Below are 20,432 nucleotides of genomic sequence, written 5' to 3'. Positions count from 1 at the left end.
AAGCATTAATCAAATAGCCAATATATTAATCCACATGATAGCAAATATTAACTGTAGAAGTATAACATCTAACCGAATTCATTTTATCATTTCAGTTTTTCAGTCCAAAATAGTTCCATAAACTTATCTGGAACATGCCCGAGAGCAAAATCCATTGGATGCACATGCAACCTCCGTTGAAGCAACAATGCAATAGAAATTGAACTGCCATACACTTAAGCATGATGGATGTTGCAATAACAGGACCAATAGAAGGAGGACCAAGAAAATCTTTGTTTGCAAGAAGAATTTGCCCTTTTTACGATGTCTTCAACTTGCTTTTGTTGCAAGTGCTTTCACTGTTAGTGCTTTGCTTTGCTTATGTTTGAGTAATAATATTATTTTGCTTTTGTTGGTAAAATGGTATAGAAAAGAGAGTGTTCAATTTTCAATGAAATGCTGCTATTATTATAAATAAATTTAATGGCTTTAATGAACAAAATCACTATTATTATAAAAATTAGGTCTAGTAAGGGTACATTAGGTATTTAAGTGGGTTTATTAAATAAAATTTAAAATTTTAAAATTGAAGGGTGGGTTTATTTAGTAAATAGGTTTATTGAGTAATTTGGTGGGTTTAAATATCTATACTCTTAGAATTATCTATGGAATTAAAATAATTGCTATTAGTATTAATGAATAATGAATTCTCTTTTATTTTTATTGGGTATCATAAGAAAGTGGTTTCACGGGGATTTCGAACAAAAGTGGACAGTTTTACCGGCCCAGAAGCCCAAAAAGGGCACAGGCATTGCCCAACCAGATGAATAAACCCGGAGTTGGACCCGGATCCGCGCCGCAAAATCCCGAATCACTTAAAACCAGGTGAACTCAGAAAACAATAGATATATCATGGACGTGCGAGTGGCAAGAGTTATTGCTAGATAGAGGTAGGAAGAGGATTTTAGAGAGAGAGAGAGAGAGAGAGAGAGAGGTCGATGCATTAGGGTTTTGAAAATCGGACCACAGATTCGATAAAGGTCAGTGAGCGCGCAATCTCCATTCAATTGATTGATTTTAATTTTAATTTTAGAGGACAATTAAAAAAAAATGGTGAGTTTGATGATTTGGCATTTGATGAATTGTGTGTGTGAGAAAGAGGTGTACTTTACATGTGCAGGAGGAGGAATCGAGTGTGTTACTGGGAAGAAGAGAGATAGAGAGAAAATTGTAGTGATTTGAGTGCTCGAGAACTGAGTTGTTTGAGCGTTAGGGGTTTTCCCCTTTTCCTCATCTCTCCCTCTGTAGCCGCTTCTTTCATTTTTCCAGCTTTCAATTCTCATGGAGAAAAAGCTTGTGGTTAGTTTTCCTTCTGACTTCATTGCAATAACCCTTCTAGCCCGAACTTCTTTTTTCCTCCTCTTTTATTATTATTATTATTATTATTATTATTATTATTATTATTATTATTATTATTATTATTATTATTATTATTATTATTTTGTGTTTGTATGGTTGCAATTCAGGTTCTGGGTATTCCATGGGATGTCGATACAGATGGTTTAAGAGAGTACATGAGCAAATTTGGGGATTTGGAGGACTGCATTGTCATGAAGGTTTATTGAAATTTACCGCTTTTATTGAATTATTAATTCTGTAGATTATATGGTGGTTATTGTTTAACTTTTGAATGATTTTTTTTTTCACTCTTTGTGAATGTTTTGGCTTGTTTTTATATTTGGGTTTTGATCATTACTTTTAGATTCTTTTGACAAATTGCTTTTGTTATATATGGTGTTCATAAATTGATCAGAGGTTATCATATACTTGAGAACTGTATTGTTAGCACTGATGTTGACTTGAGTTTGTGTTGTTAATGTCTTTGCCTTATACCATGGTCTCTTTTCACATCTGATTCGCTTTAATGCTTGAGAAAAATTTGTGATTTCCTGTTCAGTTCTGTCCTAAGTTTCTTTATTTGTTCCAATTCTTACATTTGCATGTGGATTTTATGGCCAACATCTTGTATGTATTGTTTTGTTCATAAAATAAAAGTAGATGCAAATTGAAGGTTTAAATTTAAGAAATCATATGTTAATCTGGCATGTGTGTTGGACACCATATGTTGGTATGTGAAGATTAGTTACGTTGATATTTTGTACGTTTTTGTGTTTTAATTTGATGGTGATTTTTCTCTTGCTTCTTTTCATGTTTTAGGAGCGGTCCACAGGGCGATCGCGTGGATTTGGCTATGTTACATTTGCATCTGCTGAAGATGCTAAGGTTAGTGCAACATCTGAATTTGTTGGAATCTGATATCTATACTTTGCTTTTATATCTCTTTTCTCTGTAATTGGAGGATACAGGATGCATTTTTAGATCTTATCGTAACTAACTCTCGTGCTTGACATCTTTTTTCCTACAGACAGCTTTGTCAGCTGAGCACTTTCTTGGCAGCAGAATGCTAGAAGTTAAAATAGCTACCCCTAAGGTTGAATTCGTGATTACAAATCTTTGTTACATTTCTTTTTGTTCTTTCCATTTTCATGATTTGGTAGCTTGTTTGCCATTCTTTCCATATCATGTTGAGAAGTCATAGGTACATTGAATTAAATGATCTTGTGAACGTCTAAGTTTATTTTTTAGGAGGAGATGAGAGCACCCCCAAGGAAAGTGTCCAGGATATTTGTGGCAAGGATCGCACCATCTGTGAATGAAGCAATGTTTCGAAGGTAATTGGAAATGATATATGATTAATAATATCATTCACATATCATTTGGTCTTTTGGGATCTGTTGTAGCACTATCGTCCGAAATCCATGCATAACAGTTTTTTGGAATATGTGCGTGCTAACTCTAGAAGGTTATTATTAAGCAATGTCAGTGCTTGTTTCTTTTTGGCAGTCATTTTGAGAAGTACGGCGAGATAACAGATCTATACATGCCAAAGGTGACCTCTTGTGTTTTGTAGTGCACATACAGTAGGACCCCACATATTAAAGTGCTCATATTCATGCTTATATTTGTTGGGACCAAAATTGATCTAGGTACTTATTTATGCAGGATCAAGGTTCAAAAGCTCATCGCGGAATTGGATTTATAACTTTTGCTAGTGCAGGTTGAATGATCTCATGTTTACCTTGGTGCCTTCTCTTAATTTTAATTTTTTTTTCATTTATGTGGTAATTTTGTTGGTTGGTCATCCCTCCCCAGTTGTTGATAAAATCCCAGTTTTCTCGTTCGTAACTAAGTCGATATTTTTGGTGAAAGGACTATGAAGATATCACTTCCATTTTGAAATCTAGAAATGTGTATGTTTAAATTTTGAAATTTTTGGTGTTATAATTATTTGCAGCAATCATTATTTCATTAGATAAGAGAGATAAGCCATGTTAACTGGTCAAAATTATTCACTCCGGTAGTATTGTGTAAAGTTTGATATAAAAAACTACTCGTACAGAATTTTTGAGTATCCAACTTGTGCAACAAATTACATTTCAATGATATTTGGAAGATTTTCAAATTATCTTGTGTTTTAGGAATTAAGCGAATCGTAGTTGAAGAGAGTATTATTTGAATAAATTGTTTTTTAAGCTTATTCTGGACTTCAGCTATTGCTAGATGCAGGTGTGATTTGGACTATTTGCCTTGTTTTCCCTAATGTTTTCTGCTTGAACCAGAAAATATCATCAATGAATGCAAGGATGTAACACCTTTTTCTGTGTTACAGATTCTGTGGAGAATTTAATGGTTGATACTCATGAATTAGGAGGCTCCACAGTAGTTGTTGATCGGGCAACACCCAAGGTATGTGATGTTGCTGCCAGACTTTCTTTTTCTTTGTTCTTTCTAATGGAATTGTTTTATTCTTTAATTGGAATTTTTTTAGAAACCGAAAATGTTTCTTTCTCCTCATCAATTTTTTCTTAAGAACATTCAGCTCTATGTTGGCAGGAAGATGACTTCAGGCCAGTAGGCAGAATGTCACATGGTGGATATGGTGCATACAATGCTTACATTTCTGCAGCAACTAGATATGCTGCACTGGGTGCTCCTACCTTATATGACCATCCAGGTTCATTTTATGGAAGTAAGTATCTTTCATGGGGAGGTGCATGAACAACTTAATGAAAGAACCATATCTTTCATGGGGAGGTGCATGAACAACTTAATGAAAGAACCATGTTCTATACAGTTTTTTTTATTGATAAATGCAATTCTGTTGGAACAGGAGGGGAGTCCAGTCAAAGAATAGGTAAAAAGATTTTTGTTGGCAGGCTACCTCAGGAGGCCACAGCTGAAGATTTGCGCCGGTATTTTAGTAGATTTGGCCGCATATTAGATGTTTATGTCCCAAAGGTAAGACAACATTAACTATGATGTAGATGCGAGTTGAAATTACCTTATGCCATGCGACTGCTCATTTAATCTAGGACCCTAAGAGAACTGGCCACAGAGGTTTTGGTTTTGTCACCTTTGCGGAAGAAGTTGTAGCAGATCGTGTTTCTCGAAGGTCTCACGAAATTTGTGGACAGCAGGTATTATATTAAAAATTCTGTTATAAAGGAAATTGCATTGGCAGCCCCCTTTTTTAATGATTCTTATTAACTACTTGTACAGGTTGCAATAGATTCAGCCACACCACTTGATGATGCTGGCCCCAGTCAAAATTTCATGATGAATGCTGCTGAAACCTTTGGGGGTTATGGTGGTCCTATGCGCACCTACGGCAGGATGTATGGAAATCTTGATTTTGATGATGTAGGTGCATGTAGTTCCATTTTACTTACTTAAATTGGAAACAAAATGAAAAGTAGTTTCATATAGTCTTTATCCAAGAAGAATGATAGTGGTCATAATTACATGTGTTGGTGTTTCTTATCAAAGAAAATTCATTGTTGCTTTTTTGAGTATGATCTGAAGAAATGAGTTTATTATCATGTGATTTTTAATCTTTAACTACTGCATTATTTTGCAGTGGGGTTATGGAATGGGCAGTGGAAGACCATCGAGAGGGGACTGGAGGTACCGGCCATACTAAGAAGTTGCTGCCTAGTTTCAGCCCTAGATCTTTTCTATATGTTAACAATATGCAGAGGCATTGGACCACCAAGCAAAACTTAGGACGATTATTTTGTTGATTTTTTTTCCCGGTAGAAAAAGAAATTGTGGATAATATGTATGTACCAACGTCAGAAAATTCATATCTTCTTACAAGATTGCTGAATACATTCTGTTAGAAATGACAGTTCCACAGACGTAGGTTGGGATCTGTAATATTAACTGTGGACATGAGCTCCTTCAAATGATCATAATTTATCGATGGTATGTGATGCAATATGCGATGCGCCTCAAGTCTTGGTGCTTTTGATCTTTCATGTTTCAGAAACAGTTCTGCGACCCTCACCTCCCTTTAGTAGGATATCTGTGCCAGGTCAAATTGCATGGCTGTAAGGAATAGTTTTGAAAATGTGCATGCTGATTTAGCTACTTTGTGATTGGAAGATCCATGCAAGTATTCTAGCTTTTGCTACCTTGCATAGGATGATTCAGTTTCGGTTATTAGTTCTAACTTCAGAATCCCTATATTGTAGAGGCCTGGGAAGCAATGTTAACTCTAGGAATGTGATATAACATAGGACTTTGACTGTTTATTGCTCTTTCCGCAAGCAGGAACAATACCATATTGCAGATATTGGCCGGTATTTCTTTGCCCACAACATTAATTTTTGAGGATGTGTTGGCCTAATGCCAAGTTGTGCACCTACAACCACATAATTTAAAAGTGTCATGAGTATCAATATTATTATTATCGTCGTCATCCTGTATTATGCTGCCAGAAGGGGATTATGAAGTTCATCAGGCTGTAATTGGCAGAATGCTGATGCCATATGATGTATCTATATATCATTCTGTTCAACAGAATTTGGGTCTCATCATCTTAACAGAGAAATTTGACCTTCACATTCTACAACCTCTTAAAAGATTCAATTTTGGCTAATCTACAGAGTCTCAGCTTTGGTATAAAACAATGTACATTATTGCTGGGGTAAACCAGCAGGAGCCGGTGCAAGAAACTAAGTGTGATGGCAAGTGAAGCAACTCCTGAACGAACTCATCAGGGCATGCTTATGGAAGAAGGCAGCTTTGCGAGCAGTCTTGGGCAGTTGTTGGCCTTGTTTAGCTGAGATTGAGATTCTCATTTCTTGTGCTTTCATCTGAGCTAATTTTAGCTTGTTTAAGATCTTATCCGTAGAGTATGATCTCTCCTTCTCCAGCTTCATCTGAACCACACTTCCAAAGTTAGTAAAGGCAATACCATTAACTTTTATTTGTGTGAGTGCACTCAATGAGGCATATCTCCCAGTTGCATAACCGGAATATGGTCTCATATTACACGTTCTAATTAAGAGGAATATGATCTGCTAGTGTTAACATCATATCTTTATTAACAAACTGATTAATGTTGCACCAAAAGAGATAATATTAGGAATTGCTGGGAAATTGATGTCTTTGAGCTTTTTCCTTTCCATTTTCTCATTTTTCCCTTAAACAAAGTGTAGGCTAAGTATTGTACATTCACATTACATATTCATACACATACATGCAATATATACACCATTATCATTATATAATGCATATTGTCACGCTAGAGAATAGAAATTACTGACCTCGAGTTTTCTTATGGCTGCTTCAGCTTTAGCCCTCTGCAAGTTCTCCCATGCAGTGATCTTTGCTTCTTCTCTTTGCAACCTGTACATGAAATTGGAATTTCTTTTAGCAAACTCCCATTTGTAAATCTAACTGTTTTTATCATTGAACTGCTAGCCACAATAAATTGATTATCCTCCATTTCAAGTCTTGGTTCAATTTGTAACTAAACAGATGAATTTATTTTTTTATTTCTTTTCAATTGGAGGCAGAATGGGGACTGGTCTAATTTCAGGAATTGAATAGACATGCCAACTTTGCTATGAACAAAATGATTTCGGAAGTGGTGTTCCTTTTGAATAAAATAAAGAATATAAACATAGCATACTTTGATATGCTTGCTGCAACCTCTGAAAGATCCAAAGATGGAGCACAAGTGCCAGTTACGTTTTGATAGAATTTGTCAACGTCGGGAAAGCCGCTCTTAATTCTTCGAGATCTGTGTCTTTTGGACCAGCTAATCGTAGTGGATCCTTTGTCTATCTGCACTTCTCTAACTTCCAATTTAGCAGGATGATCATTTTGTAACTCAGCAACAGAACGGACAGCGGGAGAGAATGAAGATTTCCCTCTAGGCGATGAGTTGGTACTACTCTCAGGACTCATTTGCGTTGCCATATCTCTTCTTGAAACCACACGAGAAACCACGGCTTCTGCATCCGGAATGTCATCAAGCTTCTCATCTGTATGTTTGATTCAATATTGGAAACTTAAACATCAAAAAACTGAAGCAAGAGGAAGCAAGCAAATAAATGTACATAGCATAATTACTCTTAACCATCTTGCATTATGAGAGAAGAGTTGGAACAATTTCAAATGTAGCCTCTTGGTTTATGTATCATTATAACTTTTCCCACAAGAACAAGATAAAAGGGAAGACATTTAATCAACAGGCAGGATGTCGCGAAACAACTAAAATCCAATATATTCATTCATTCATATGCTAGAATCCAGGGCACTAAACTGTAAGACAATACTCTAAAAAGAAACTCAGATGAACAACCAAGAAAGAAGATGAGTAAGAGTCCGATAGACCTTGAGAGCTTGGAGAAGAGTCGTCACTTGCCAAGTCTGACCATCCGGATCCGGGGACATTACTAGTCCTAGACCGAGCAGCATAACTCCCATTGTGCAGCAAAAAACCCTGACCGTAAAAATTGCCAGAAATCCGATCAGCTACCAGCACACCAGTCGAAAAGGGAGAACCTGCCACGAAATTCTTCACACGGCCACCATCAAGAACCTGCATTCCAGTTGAAGGTGAATAGATTGAATTATGCATCCTAGGTGGAGGTGGCACAATCGGCCCACTTTTGGACTTAGGCCGTCTCTGAAATTGAGAATGTAATGAATTCTTATTGGTCAAACCCAAACCGTAACCGGAAACGGGACTGCAAATCCACCTCTCAGCATCTTCCCATTTGGAAGGCAATGCCCTGCCGCTGTAAAACGGTGTTAAAGAAGCAGCACTTATGTGCCTCCTGCTGCTGCTTGTTGGGTGTGGCACACGCTCTGAGCTCCATCCCCTTGGAGCTCCTGGACTTGGAAACGTATCTGAATGCTCCTCAGCAGAAGTATTATTATTATTGTTAACGCCACTTTTCTTCATTTCTTCTGAAAACAAATACATACGATTGATTATGCTTTTAGCTCTTGCTCTTGCTCTTCTCAAAACACAAGAGCGATTTTTGTTTATTTATTTTCTTTCTCCAAAGTCTGTTTTCCTGACTTAAAATGTAAATAGTTTTTTCCGGTTTTTAGCTTTTCAACGTTGGGTGAGGGAGATAAACATGAACGTTCAGAAATCAGAAACTGTAGCGATACTTGTCTGCATTCAGGACATTGCTCTGATGGAGGGTTGGCACAGTGACAAATGACGTGTCTAAGTTTAGGATGTGGACAAATTTGGCAGTAATTAATGACAGTGATAGGCAAAGAGAGAGCCATCTTTCTCTTCCATCTCTGTTCACTGTTTTTAACAGCTGCACATGCTCTGCTCACTGCAGCAGCCTGTAGCAGTCAAAATTTTCACATTTACCAGTTAAGTGTAGCGCAATGTAAATTTGCGATGGTGACGTAAATCACAACAAAAAGAAGAGCCCCATCACCCATGCATCTATCTAGTGAACTGTCACGATCTCGACTCATGACGCCACATACATCGGTCAAAAAAGATCGGCCTAGTGGCAAAGGAATAAAAGCAGGAGAGAAATTAGAGTTGGAAGTTTCATTCCATTTGGGAGTTAAAGAGGAACCAGCCGCTGCCCGGACCAGCATCATCATTACTTTGTTCTAGTATGAACTTGCCAGTTTTTCCCGATTTTGGTTTTCTTTCTTCTTTAATTATTAACGCGAAGTTATGAATTTGCATACATAAACACAAATAACTAAAGCAAAGCAATGAATTTTGAGTTCTATTGTGAGCAATACTGTCTCACGATATCAAACTGAAGCTTTTCTTTAATGAACCGGGCGGTAACTTGATTCATTTGTTGTCGCTATTGAAGCAATGATATTTTGGGTATATAGCAATCTATATGTTATAAACTTTTCAGACTGAGGAATACTGCATTTTATTAAAATGTGGGATAAATTTTCACCCAGTTGTGAAAGAATTTATAATTATTTCATAATATTATAAATTATTTTATAATCTTGTAAAAAACTTTACAACAATGTGAAAGTCGTTTCGGAACTTTATGCATACATACTTTCATATATATATAAACTTCCACATTGTTGTAAATTCGGGTCAGTCCTCTCAAAATTCAGGTTTCTTTGTTAAGCTAAAGTAGCCTGTAATAACTGTGTCTGTGGAGTCAACACATATTAACTTTGAGTACAAACCTTCGTAGATTTGTGGGAGCAAATTTATTTTTATAAGGAAAATGATGTTCTCACAAAGCTCGGCACAAAGCTTTGCACAAAACGGTTCGTTTTGTGTAAAGTATAAAAGCCATTCACACGTGCAAGCAACAACACCACACACGCACGCAACAATCTTGCAGCAACGTTCCTCCCATCTCTCTCTCCCGTCCCCCTCTTTTCTCCACCACCAGACAGCAACATTTTTCCCTCTCTCCCCGTGTGCACCCAAGCTTGATATCAGCTCCGTTCTCCCTCACGACGCAGCAACAGTGACGGCTTTCTCGTCTCTCGCTTGAAGCATCTAGCTGGCTCCCTGGGCTCCGATCTCCCTCACTCTCTCGGCTCCGGTCTCCCTCACTCTCTCGGTTCCGTTGTCTTCATTCTCTCGATTTCAACTGCATCGCTCTCTAACCCCCAACGCAATCGACTTAATTGATTAAAGATTAATTTGTAATTAAAGATGCAGACTGCTTAATTGTTAAAGATTAATTAATATGTTTTTGAGGCCTAATAGATTTTGAATAGTTATTGTTCTTGTTAAGGATATCGTGGTCTTCAAATTATTTTACAGAGCATATATTAATTTGGTGATTAATATTGATTGCTTTGCTTATGGTTGCTTGAATTTAGTTCTTACATGAGTGACCTTCTCAGTTTGGTTTGATTGGGTTCTTCAAAATTACTTATGATTGCCAAGGACTGCAGCAATTGTTCCTCTGAATGGGAAGCTTTGTATCATTCGTAACATCACGAGCATTAGTATGGTTGCTGCACTGCGGTCTGGTGGGGGATAAAAGAGGGAGAATGAGAGAGAGAGAGAGAGACGAGTGAAACGTTGCTGCACTCTTTGTTCCGTGCGTGTGTGATGTTGCTGCTGGCATGTGTAAATGGCTTTTATACTTTGCACAAAACGAACCATTTTGTGCAAAGCTTTGTGAGAATATCGGTGCTGTTTTTATAATACTAATAGGTTATAACAAATTAGAAATAACTTTAATAATATTTTCTGAGGGGGAAAAAGAAAAACAGCCCATATTTATAAAAAATATTGGCCCACAACAACCATAACATTAAAAAAAAAAAAACTATCGTCACTTCCACGCTACAAGTATTATAATTTATAACATTATTCGTGAGTGAAAATGTAAATAATAATAAATAAAAAATGATATGTATTGTATCAATAAATTCTATTAAGATAAATTTTTTTTAGCTAACTTTGATGCTAATTCAAACTTTAAAAGTATATGTTCAGATATTTGAACTCTAATTTTCTCTTAAAGAGATTGAGGTGAGACTTGTTAATAAAGTACAAATCAATATGTCATTGCTCTAAAAATAAATCATGGGGTCGTGTGGTATTTTCATTGAACTAATTAAGTTGTGACGTATTGATTTATATAAAAAATAAATTGTATAAAAGTGTGTGATTTGTATCGATAACAATACCCATAAAAGATTAACAATATGAACGGGGGAGGAAAGTGTAAAGAAATAATTCGTGGAATATACAAAGAGATATCAATTTTCTTATTAAAGATCTGTCTCCTCAGCTATATTAATATTCCATGTGATTGGCCGTAATAATGCCCCCCCTGAAAAATCTAAGATTTTTCGTCTATAAAATGTGTGGTACATGCGCTCGTTCTTTGCGTTGCTTCTGGATGTTGGCTTTGTCACTTGCAGTCATTAACTCTCTTTGGTCTCGCAATCGATTTGGACAATCCATTGAAAATGATATTGTTATTAATTAAACCCAAAGGCCAAATCACCATCACCAACGCCTACTACGTCCACTTCTTCTTGTAAATTTAGTCCTGCTGATCTGATTTCACTGCTTTACTCCAAAAATTATCTGTGGTGACATTATAAGTTTCATCATATTCATATTGTAAAAGCCAAAAAGATAAGGGATCATTACTTTGCTTCCTAAGATTTGATAACTTATCATTTAGATTGTGAGAACTAGAAAATAAACATTTCAATTCACGCAAGCAGCACATTGAGTCATAAGCTTTTTTTATCCCCACATATTTGTCAATACCAATTTACACAAGCTAGGAGCCTACGCCCTAAATGCGCCACTTAAAATGCTGAAATAAAATAAAGTAAAATCCACCCACAAAGCAATACAACGCAACAGCCAACGTTATTGCGAGGATGCCATGAACTACGTCGTCTCAACCGCAAAGCGTCGCGACATCCGCCGACTGCTTGCTCTCGTGCGGCGCCCACTCTCTTTGCAGTTTGCACGAACATCTGAATAAATCTTGTTCGACTTTTCCTTTTTTGGGACCAATTCTTGGTGATATTTTTTTAAAACCACCTCATATGTTTTAATATTAAGAATTGGCTTTTTTTGCAAATCCGTTCAATTCATTTGGTCATATTATAGTGGATGATAATCTTTCTTTCTACCGACCCACTTGCAAATTGTCGGACGCTCTCATCATCCACACGTTTCAATCTTGCATGTTAAGTGAACATTTTTTGCACCGCCGGAACATATAAAAAGTAAAAATATAATGATGCAGTAGAAAATTTAAGTTCTTTTGTAAATATAAATGTTTTTTAAAAGAATCCTTAAACTAAACACTTAAAAGACTTATATGGTTATATCTAATTTATTCAATCCAATGAACTTTTTAAAAAGTTCATTATACCGGCTTTACTATTATCATTATTATTATTATTATTATTTTCAAATAAGCACAATCTGAGTTTTTGGATGGAATGAACAATCCACTAGCCTCATACATGCGTACCAGAACACATATTCCATAATCCATTTTTTTTTACCGAATTTTCTTTTATAAATCTTTTACTGGAAGTGTTGATAGAAAAACGTTTTGGAAAGTATTTTCTTAAAACGCGACCACCACAGGAAACTTCATAGTCTGTCACCGATATTTCCACCATTGGAAGATGTGGTGGGCCTCAACAGTTAACAGAGGTGCCACATGGCTCAACAATCTCCATGATTGGTGTGGCTTGCTTTGTTTCTTCAAATTCTTGGATTGGTTTACAATCTTTCCGGCCCCACACCACCGGCAAGATTGTTGAAAATTTTGGATTTCACTTCCCCAAGAAATTAAAATAAATAAAACAACGAGAAGTGCTTTCCTTGCCGAGGAGGGGAGAACACTGCAGAAAGAAGCCGTTGGAGAAACAAGATGGTTTCATCTATGTTCTACAATTCAGTCAATCTTTCAACAGCTGTTTTCTCAAGAACCCACTTCCCAGTTCCTGTATACAAACATTCTTGCATTGAATTTTCACGTTATGATCACTGTATTAACTACAAATTCAGGACCGGAACAAGTGGGCAAAGCAAGAACCCGACACAAATGAAAGCTGCAGTGGCAGAGTCCCCTACTAATAACAGTGACAGTGAAAACAAGAAATTGAGGATTTTGGTGGCTGGTGGTGGGATTGGAGGACTTGTATTTGCTTTGGCTGCTAAAAGGAAAGGATTTGAAGTGCTGGTGTTTGAGAAAGATATGAGTGCTATAAGAGGTGAGGGACAATACAGAGGTCCAATTCAGATACAAAGCAATGCATTGGCTGCTTTGGAAGCTATTGATTTGGATGTTGCTGAGGAAGTTATGAGAGCTGGATGTGTTACCGGTGATAGAATTAATGGTTTGGTTGATGGGATTTCTGGTTCTTGGTAAGTTTGCTTCAATATATTGGGCTTCTATTTAAAAAAAACAAATGAATCTCCCCTGGTGTGTTTAACTAAGTAGTCCACAAATTCTGATAGACTTTATGTTCTATTGGAGATCTTATGAATGAGAGAACGGAGTCAATTGCCAATGACATGGAGATGGGTGCGTATTTTATGTACTTCGTGGTACAAGTAGTACAATTGTTATTATGCTAATCTTTTTTTGGACATAGGATCATACTTTTTCTTGTCTATAGTTAAATTGATTCTCAGAACACTATAACTACGAGTTTTAGATTGGGAAATAGTCTCTGGTAGTGGACTTTTCTCACATCTGTAGACGCAATTAGCCAAGAACAATATAAAAAAAAAAATCTTGATGTGGTTGATAATTTTATAGCAAGTTCATTGAAGGAGAGTTGTAGCTGTATGCACCCATTCACATTAATTGCTACATGTTTACCAGGTACATCAAGTTTGATACTTTCACTCCTGCAGCAGAAAAGGGACTGCCAGTCACAAGAGTAATTAGCCGAATGACTTTGCAACAAATACTAGCTAAAGCGGTTGGGGATGAAATCATTTTGAATGAAAGTAATGTTATTGATTTTAAGGATCATGGAGATAAGGTAATTGAGCTGCTGATTGGGTGAAGATCATCTGCCTCACAGATTTCTTTGCTGGTTTAAATTTGCACATTTATGGTTTTGTATTTATGTTATTTATGAGTTCAGGTCTCCGTAGTGCTTGAGAATGGACAGTGTTATGCTGGTGATCTTCTCATTGGAGCTGATGGAATATGGTCCAAGGTATCATTCTATGTAATTTTCATTGTGTGTACTTGATGAATATTGGTACATTCATCAACTGTTTTCTTCTGTGTAGGTCCGGAAGAATTTATTTGGGCCACAGGAAGCCATCTATTCTGGCTACACTTGTTATACTGGTATTGCAGATTTTGTTCCGGCTGATATTGAGAGTGTTGGGTATGTTTACTTTCAGTATCAGCTCTTCATTTTTGCTCCTCATTTATATTAATCTGTAGCTGTATTATGTTAATGTTAAGACACACATATAACTTCTATTTTGAAGGTATCGAGTGTTTCTAGGACACAAACAGTACTTTGTTTCTTCTGATGTGGGGGCTGGAAAAATGCAGTGGTATGCATTTCACAAGGAACCAGCAGGTGGAGTGGATGGCCCCGAAGGTACATTATCTTTGGATCCTCCATATCTATTTTAATAATTTTCCTTGAAATGATACGAAGAAATTCATGTGAACCAAAAGTGTGCAGCTCTGCATATAACATATAACGCTTAATAAAATTAATTTATGATCTTCTAGGAATTTTTGAATTAAAGAAGATGAAAATAAAAAAAATGTCCCTTTTTTAACCCTTATTCCCTTTTTATATTCTATTAAAGTTTCTCCTGTTCGTATAAAAAAATAAATTAAAAAAAAAGTCAAATAGCATACCAACTTCCAACCATTTCCATAAATAAGGATGTCGTGCCTATCGAGTTTATCCTGATTTGTATTGGGGGTCCTATCAACACAGTGGGGTTTGTAGGAGATTTGTGATCTTGAAATGGCAATTGTAATATGTCAAGCTTTTCTCCTAAGTTCCATCGTAATTGATAAATGCCTTTTAGGTTTTATGTGGATCAATGTGAAGTGTAATAGAACTCATTTCATGATATACTCCTCTCGAACTGAATCAAATTTCCAGCTCCTGAAGATGCATTGTTTGAAGGAGGATCCAGTCGTGACAGAACAGCTGGCACTCCATGTTGGGAAAAATTTTGTTCCCAAAATCAAGAAGCTAACAAACGCTCAAAAGTTGAAAATAATGATGCTTCTTCACATTCAAGAATCTATTCCTTGATTCATTTCATATTTGGCAGGTAAAAAGGAAAGGTTGCTGAAAATATTTGAGGGTTGGTGTGATAATGTGGTAGATTTGATACTTGCTACCGATGAAGAAGCAATTCTTCGACGTGACATATATGACCGGACACCCATCTTCACCTGGGGAAGGGGTCGTGTTACTTTGCTTGGGGACTCGGTCCATGCTATGCAGCCAAATTTGGGCCAAGGGGGTTGCATGGCAATTGAGGTACACTTTGTTTTGTTTTGTCTGATGCCTCTCTTTTTCAGGAACCATATTGAACCCTTGTTTATTTTAACTGATTCTGAGCATATCCTGTTATGATATAATGCAAAATGATTTTTAAAATAACCATTTTTTGTGTCTGTTCTTTGTTTTAATTCCATGCTGTGTAAACCCTATAACTGTTTAAACATGTTTCATCATATATGTTAGAACTGAAATTTGCAAGTGAATCCCTGTTGAGATGGAAATGCTTAATAAATATCTTCCCTTATGCTTAATCTCATGTTTCATCTTATTTATTTAATTATTCATTCTTTTTGTTGTATTGTTCATCTTTTTTAAATGATATTGACATCAAATTCAGCATGCCGTGGCTATTGTGGTTGTTGTTTTTGTTTTTGCTGTGCGCGTGGTTGGGGGTAGAAAATATTTTGTTTCTAGTTATCCTTGTTCTAACACCTGATAGCTATCTATTGCCTTTAAGGCTATTGGCATTAGAAATTGGAAATCATGTTTTTATTACTGATTTTCTTTTCTTTTTCTTGATATCAAGAATTAAGATCATTCCCATTATGAATTTGGGGGTACCCCTTCATGGACTTCCACATGTGATTCTTTTTTTTCTTTCAAATTTGCAGTAGTGTGATAGTTGATGTTTCATGAACCATATTTATTATTCAAAATATAATTTCTGTCTAGGCTTTTTGAGATGGGAGAACTGGAAAAGACATTATCCCAACTTCTTTTTCATTCCAAGTGATGTGGCATTCATCAATTGGACCATCCAATTAATGAATGCCTCTTGGAATAATACTTGGGAAGTGCTCTATTTCTCATAATCAAATTATTTATTTCTTTGTTACAGGATGGTTATCAACTTGCAGTAGAGCTTGAGAAAGCCTGTAAAAAAAGCAATGAGTCAAAAACCCCCATTGACATTGTTTCTGCTCTAAAGAGGTAACAGATGATTTGTTTGCCAAAAAATCTGAAAGAGAAGTGTTGACGTGCCTAGGACCAAAAAAAAAAAAAGGGGAAAAAGAGAAGACAGACAATTTGAGAACAGGATCACTTAATGTCTGTGCATGGACTATTGGGCATCATGGATGAATCTTCTTATGTTCTTGGTTGTGGTACCTGAGCAGAGTTTACAACCAACTCTCATTGGTCGTGCTTTTAAATTCTGCAGCTATGAGAGAGCTAGGAGACTGCGAGTGGCTGTTATCCATGGACTGGCAAGATCGGCCGCAGTGATGGCTTCAACTTACAAGGCTTATTTAGGTGTTGGACTTGGACCGTTGTCGGTAGGTTATTTTGGTTATTATCCAATTACTAAAATAATAACTTAAATCTAGTTCTTGAGTAAGATTTTATCATGCGGATGGTTTCCTTTGCAGTTTTTGACAAAGTTCCGGATACCTCATCCAGGAAGAGTAGGTGGTCGATTTTTCATTGACTTAGCAATGCCCTTAATGCTTAGTTGGGTCTTAGGTGGCAACAGGTTAGATTTGGTAGACTCTGTCCTCTTCTGCATTCTAGCTTTTATCTTTATATTTCACCATCATTAATTTTATGGCAGAACACCTTTGATCCCGAAAACTCAAATCAATGATTTTTATTCCCTCTAATGTATATGGGATTGCTAAACTAAAAGCATTGGCCAACTGGTAATCTCATACGACCATATATGCATCAGGTATTATTTAGCTTTTCATGTTTGGAATTCTTTGTGCTTATTGCATTTACTCTAGAATAGCCTTGTTTCTCCAACACCATAGTAACTCAATGCATTCTCAGTGTTTTTAGGAAGCTCTGGGCCAAGGTTTAAAGTAGGATCCTAAATACTAAAGCATTTAAGTTGGAAAAGAAATATCATAAAGATGGATTTCTAAAAATATGCTAAAGCATTCACAAATTTATTTAGTTAAAGGTTTACTTAATGGAACTGAAAATATGATTTTATTCCTTTGCAGCTCAAAACTTGAAGGTAGGTCACCGTGTTGCAAGCTCTCGGACAAGGTACATTGCTTTGTTACTGTTATATTAAGTTGGGATCCTGTAGATGTTAATCCTTGATCTATAATTTCTTCAGGCAAGTGACAACTTACGAACATGGTTTCGTGACGATGACGCATTGGAGCGTGCTATGAATGGAGAGTGCGTATGATAAACCTTATGTTTGTGAATATCAACCCTTGTGCCTTTTCTAATTCTTGTACACATTCTGAAATCACTGTTTCCATACCCTCTTGTTTATTGTGTAGGTGGTTTCTAGTACCATCTGGAAGTGAGAATGTTGTTTCGCAGCCTATTTATTTAAGTGGATCACATGAGAATGAACCCTATTTAATTGGGTATGATTATGATTGTGAATCCGTATTGCTATTGAATTATATTTACGTAAATTAATGGCTGATATTTATGCTATTCAATTAGATTAAGATGGTAATCTATCATATTGATGTGTTATTATGACTGCAGAAGTGAAAGTCACGAGGATTTTTCTCGAACATCGATTGTGATCCCTTCAGCGCAGGTGAATTATTGGCTGCTCACCTTGTTTGCCTCGTTGATCTGGGATATAAATAATTAATTTCTGAAGTCATTGTGTTCAAGTTTAACTGACAATGGTTTAATGAATTTAATCTATATATCTCAGGTGTCCAAAATGCATGCTCGTATCAGCTATAAAGATGGTGCCTTCTACCTGATTGATTTGCAGAGCGAACATGGAACCTATGTCACAGAGTAAGTTGAAAGCATATGGCTGTTGATGCCAATCTTCAATACTTGGTAGAGCTCTTCTCTAAGATTTTTCCCTTTCCAAGTGCAGCAATGAAGGGCGAAGGTATAGGGTATCTTCAAACTTTCCTGCTCGGTTTCGTCCGTCAGACACTATTGAGTTTGGCTCTGATAAAAAGGTTATGAATGATTCTTTACATTCAGTTTAACAGCATGTTTCTCAATTAACACTTATAGCTTGTTGGTTGAGCCGTTATAGAGTAGGATTGTAGCCGTTGTGCTTCCAGGTTCCAACAACGAAAGTGTTGGTTAACTGTCATTTTATCTCAGATAGTCATCTTCTTTACCAATCACCCACCTGCTGTTTCAACTTCAAAGTTTCAGCGATGGCATCATTTACTATTTCTTTTGAAACAATTTTCTCTGACTGAGCTTCATTGTAATATGTGCAGGCAATTTTTCGGGTGAAGGTGATGGGAACTCCTCCAAATAATAATTCAGAGAGAAAGGAAGCGGGTGAAATTCTTCAGGCAGTGTAAAATATCTGAAGTTAGTCATTTTTTTATCGGAGTATACAGGAAGAGGAATTGTACAGCATTTATTGGCGCACTAATGCAAGTCTGATGCCCTGCCTTGTATACAAATGTAGGATCAGAGTAGCGAGCACAGCACAAGAAATGTCATACTCACACATAGAGCTGCTTTGTTTCAGGGAAAGCTGGAACATTTAATTTAATTTAATTTCATTTCTAATACAAACAACTATTGGCTTAATGGCAGAACAACTGTATACGTAGCATGTCCATGACTCCTGTTATGATAGTGGTCCAATTTTTACTTTGTGTTGTGGGCTTGGATGAAGCCCATAAAACTTTCTCCGGAGCCCACTGGTTGAGGCTTCTTGATCATGCAAGGTTCAGGCTTCACAATAAGACACCACCGTGACAAAATTCAGAAAAACTGAGATACAAACAAGAAATGCAAATAGTTGAAGATAGCTGAGACTGAGAGTGGGTCAGTGGAAATTACTAGTAAATGCCAGTGTTAATTTGGACATAAAGTTCATATGCGTGAGTTGAAGACGGAGGTCAGTGAAAATTATCCGTAATGGGTGAAATATCTAATTTCGAAAAACTGAAATATAAGTCGAGTCGTCACTCAACTCAAAGGCAGAGATTGGTTGGTTCTGAAGGGCTGGCGTGAAGATGTAATTGATAGATTTATGTTAACAATAATTTTACTGACAAGCGGGGTCCAACCTCATTTAACACAGCCCTCATGTCATGCACATGCAACTTGTCTGCATATGACCAAAATAAAATCTCAAAATAAGAAGCTCGTAGAACACTTGCACGAACAAAAAGGGTAATTAATTATACGTTTCCTTACGATGAAGAAGATGACTGTGTGATTCACAGGTAAATATCACCTCGCACACAAAAAAGCCTGACAATGAACTTGTCCATTTCATTCCAGCTCTTTGCTATAAATGAGTACAAAAGCGTGTAACCTGACCCGATAAATTTCATCTTTCAATTCATTTACTTTATTAATTCAGTTTTCATACTGAGTATTTGTTGTTACAGCAATTAATACAGAAATCGAAAACTTTGCAGAAACATACATGACACCATTGACAATGCAACACAAACACAGCAGGGGGTCCAGGGCATATATATAATAAGAAGATACCAAACAAATTTGACTTTTATGTAACAAGTGACGAGTAGTGTCGCAACTGCAAATGACCAAAAAGTAAGACACCGTCGCTTCGGTTGCCCTAGTCTTAATTTACTGTCAACGATTAGTCGCCATCCAAAGTATTTGACAGTCGCCTTAAATTTCAATCACTACCCAATGGCCATTGGCCATTGGCCAATGCCCATTTCAATTTCGTACTTCAGTTTATATCTATCATCAGTATCAATCATCATCTCATTCAAAAGCCCCAAGTGCTACTGTCTGTCCCCTTTTGCTTGGAAAAACACCGTCTCAGCCTTAACTTCTCTAAAGACAGTGGAGGCCACTTCCCCCCTCTTAACCAGACAAAAGACAATTATTATTATTATTGTTATTACTATTGATTTTTATTTAACAAAATTATGGGAAGTTGAGTATTGAATATTTGTGGCCGATATATGTTCAGACAGTTCAGACTGAGACCAGGATCTATGTACATGTTAATAACTAAAAACAGAAATTTAACGAGTGCATCAAATTAACTTGTTGATTTAATATCTCAAAATTAATTAAGACTGATGATTATATGCTAAAAGCATGAAAAAATTTGGCATGATTTACATGAACGAACCCTGGAAGAAGGGTGGGGCTATTAGGTATAAGAAGCTTCAGTG

The 20,432-nt window shown here is 36.5% G+C and overlaps 3 protein-coding genes across 5 annotated transcripts; 2 read left to right on the top strand and 1 right to left on the bottom strand.

Moving 5' to 3' along the window:
* The first annotated feature begins 904 nt into the window (after positions 1-904).
* LOC18036761 (heterogeneous nuclear ribonucleoprotein A1-like 2) lies at positions 905-5,319 on the top strand. Of its 2 annotated transcripts, XM_006425841.2 has the most exons (14): positions 905-1,019; positions 1,160-1,338; positions 1,506-1,595; positions 2,197-2,262; positions 2,405-2,470; positions 2,626-2,711; positions 2,884-2,929; positions 3,043-3,097; positions 3,710-3,786; positions 3,934-4,069; positions 4,211-4,338; positions 4,413-4,517; positions 4,600-4,740; positions 4,958-5,319. In XM_006425841.2, exons 2-14 carry the CDS (start codon positions 1,321-1,323, stop codon positions 5,018-5,020), a joined length of 1,077 nt encoding a protein of 358 aa, XP_006425904.1. In that variant the 5' UTR covers positions 905-1,019; positions 1,160-1,320; the 3' UTR covers positions 5,021-5,319. The 2 variants fall into 2 exon arrangements, with proteins under 2 accessions (XP_006425904.1, XP_006425902.1); XM_006425839.2 differs by having other exon boundaries at positions 905-1,338.
* Positions 5,320-5,849: 530 nt separating this feature from the next.
* LOC18036738 lies at positions 5,850-8,589 on the bottom strand. Its single transcript, XM_006425837.2, has 4 exons — positions 7,726-8,589; positions 7,019-7,373; positions 6,651-6,732; positions 5,850-6,263 (listed from the first exon to the last, which is right to left on the bottom strand). The coding sequence occupies exons 1-4, from the start codon at positions 8,318-8,320 to the stop codon at positions 6,057-6,059; spliced, it is 1,239 nt and encodes a 412-aa protein (XP_006425900.1). The 5' UTR covers positions 8,321-8,589; the 3' UTR covers positions 5,850-6,056.
* A 3,649-nt stretch (positions 8,590-12,238) lies between these two features.
* Positions 12,239-19,038, top strand: LOC18036737 (zeaxanthin epoxidase, chloroplastic). 2 transcript variants are annotated; one of them, XM_024180198.1, is made up of 17 exons: positions 12,239-13,228; positions 13,692-13,854; positions 13,960-14,034; positions 14,111-14,211; positions 14,318-14,433; positions 15,131-15,342; positions 16,205-16,296; positions 16,526-16,640; positions 16,734-16,837; positions 17,310-17,355; positions 17,429-17,493; positions 17,601-17,690; positions 17,818-17,872; positions 17,996-18,084; positions 18,170-18,257; positions 18,531-18,627; positions 18,728-19,038. In XM_024180198.1, exons 1-16 carry the CDS (start codon positions 12,732-12,734, stop codon positions 18,615-18,617), a joined length of 1,995 nt encoding a protein of 664 aa, XP_024035966.1. In that variant the 5' UTR covers positions 12,239-12,731; the 3' UTR covers positions 18,618-18,627; positions 18,728-19,038. The 2 variants fall into 2 exon arrangements, with proteins under 2 accessions (XP_024035966.1, XP_006425899.1); XM_006425836.2 differs by having other exon boundaries at positions 12,241-13,228; positions 18,531-19,038.
* The last annotated feature ends 1,394 nt before the right edge of the window (positions 19,039-20,432 follow it).

Source organism: Citrus clementina, unplaced genomic scaffold (assembly GCF_000493195.1).
Source record: "Citrus clementina cultivar Clemenules unplaced genomic scaffold, Citrus_clementina_v1.0 scaffold_7, whole genome shotgun sequence".
In the NCBI taxonomy this organism is placed as follows: domain Eukaryota; kingdom Viridiplantae; phylum Streptophyta; class Magnoliopsida; order Sapindales; family Rutaceae; genus Citrus; species Citrus x clementina.
This window is presented reverse-complemented; position numbering and strand designations above follow the sequence as displayed.

Excerpts from the sequence above, each read along its gene's own strand:
- LOC18036737 (XM_024180198.1), top strand. The coding sequence starts at position 12,732 with ATGGTTTCATCTATGTTCTACAATTCAGTCAATCTTTCAACAGCTGTT. Across the intron at positions 16,641-16,733 it reads TTGGACTTGGACCGTTGTCG|TTTTTGACAAAGTTCCGGAT; the intron begins GTAGGTTATTTT and ends TTTCCTTTGCAG. Across the intron at positions 17,873-17,995 it reads TTGTGATCCCTTCAGCGCAG|GTGTCCAAAATGCATGCTCG; the intron begins GTGAATTATTGG and ends TATATATCTCAG.
- LOC18036738 (XM_006425837.2), bottom strand. The coding sequence starts at position 8,320 with ATGTATTTGTTTTCAGAAGAAATGAAGAAAAGTGGCGTTAACAATAAT. Across the intron at positions 7,374-7,725 it reads CTCTTCTCCAAGCTCTCAAG|ATGAGAAGCTTGATGACATT; the intron begins GTCTATCGGACT and ends TCAAACATACAG. Across the intron at positions 6,733-7,018 it reads GTTGCAGCAAGCATATCAAA|GTTGCAAAGAGAAGAAGCAA; the intron begins GTATGCTATGTT and ends TTTCATGTACAG.
- LOC18036761 (XM_006425841.2), top strand. Across the intron at positions 3,787-3,933 it reads TTGATCGGGCAACACCCAAG|GAAGATGACTTCAGGCCAGT; the intron begins GTATGTGATGTT and ends CTATGTTGGCAG. Across the intron at positions 4,070-4,210 it reads TCCAGGTTCATTTTATGGAA|GAGGGGAGTCCAGTCAAAGA; the intron begins GTAAGTATCTTT and ends CTGTTGGAACAG.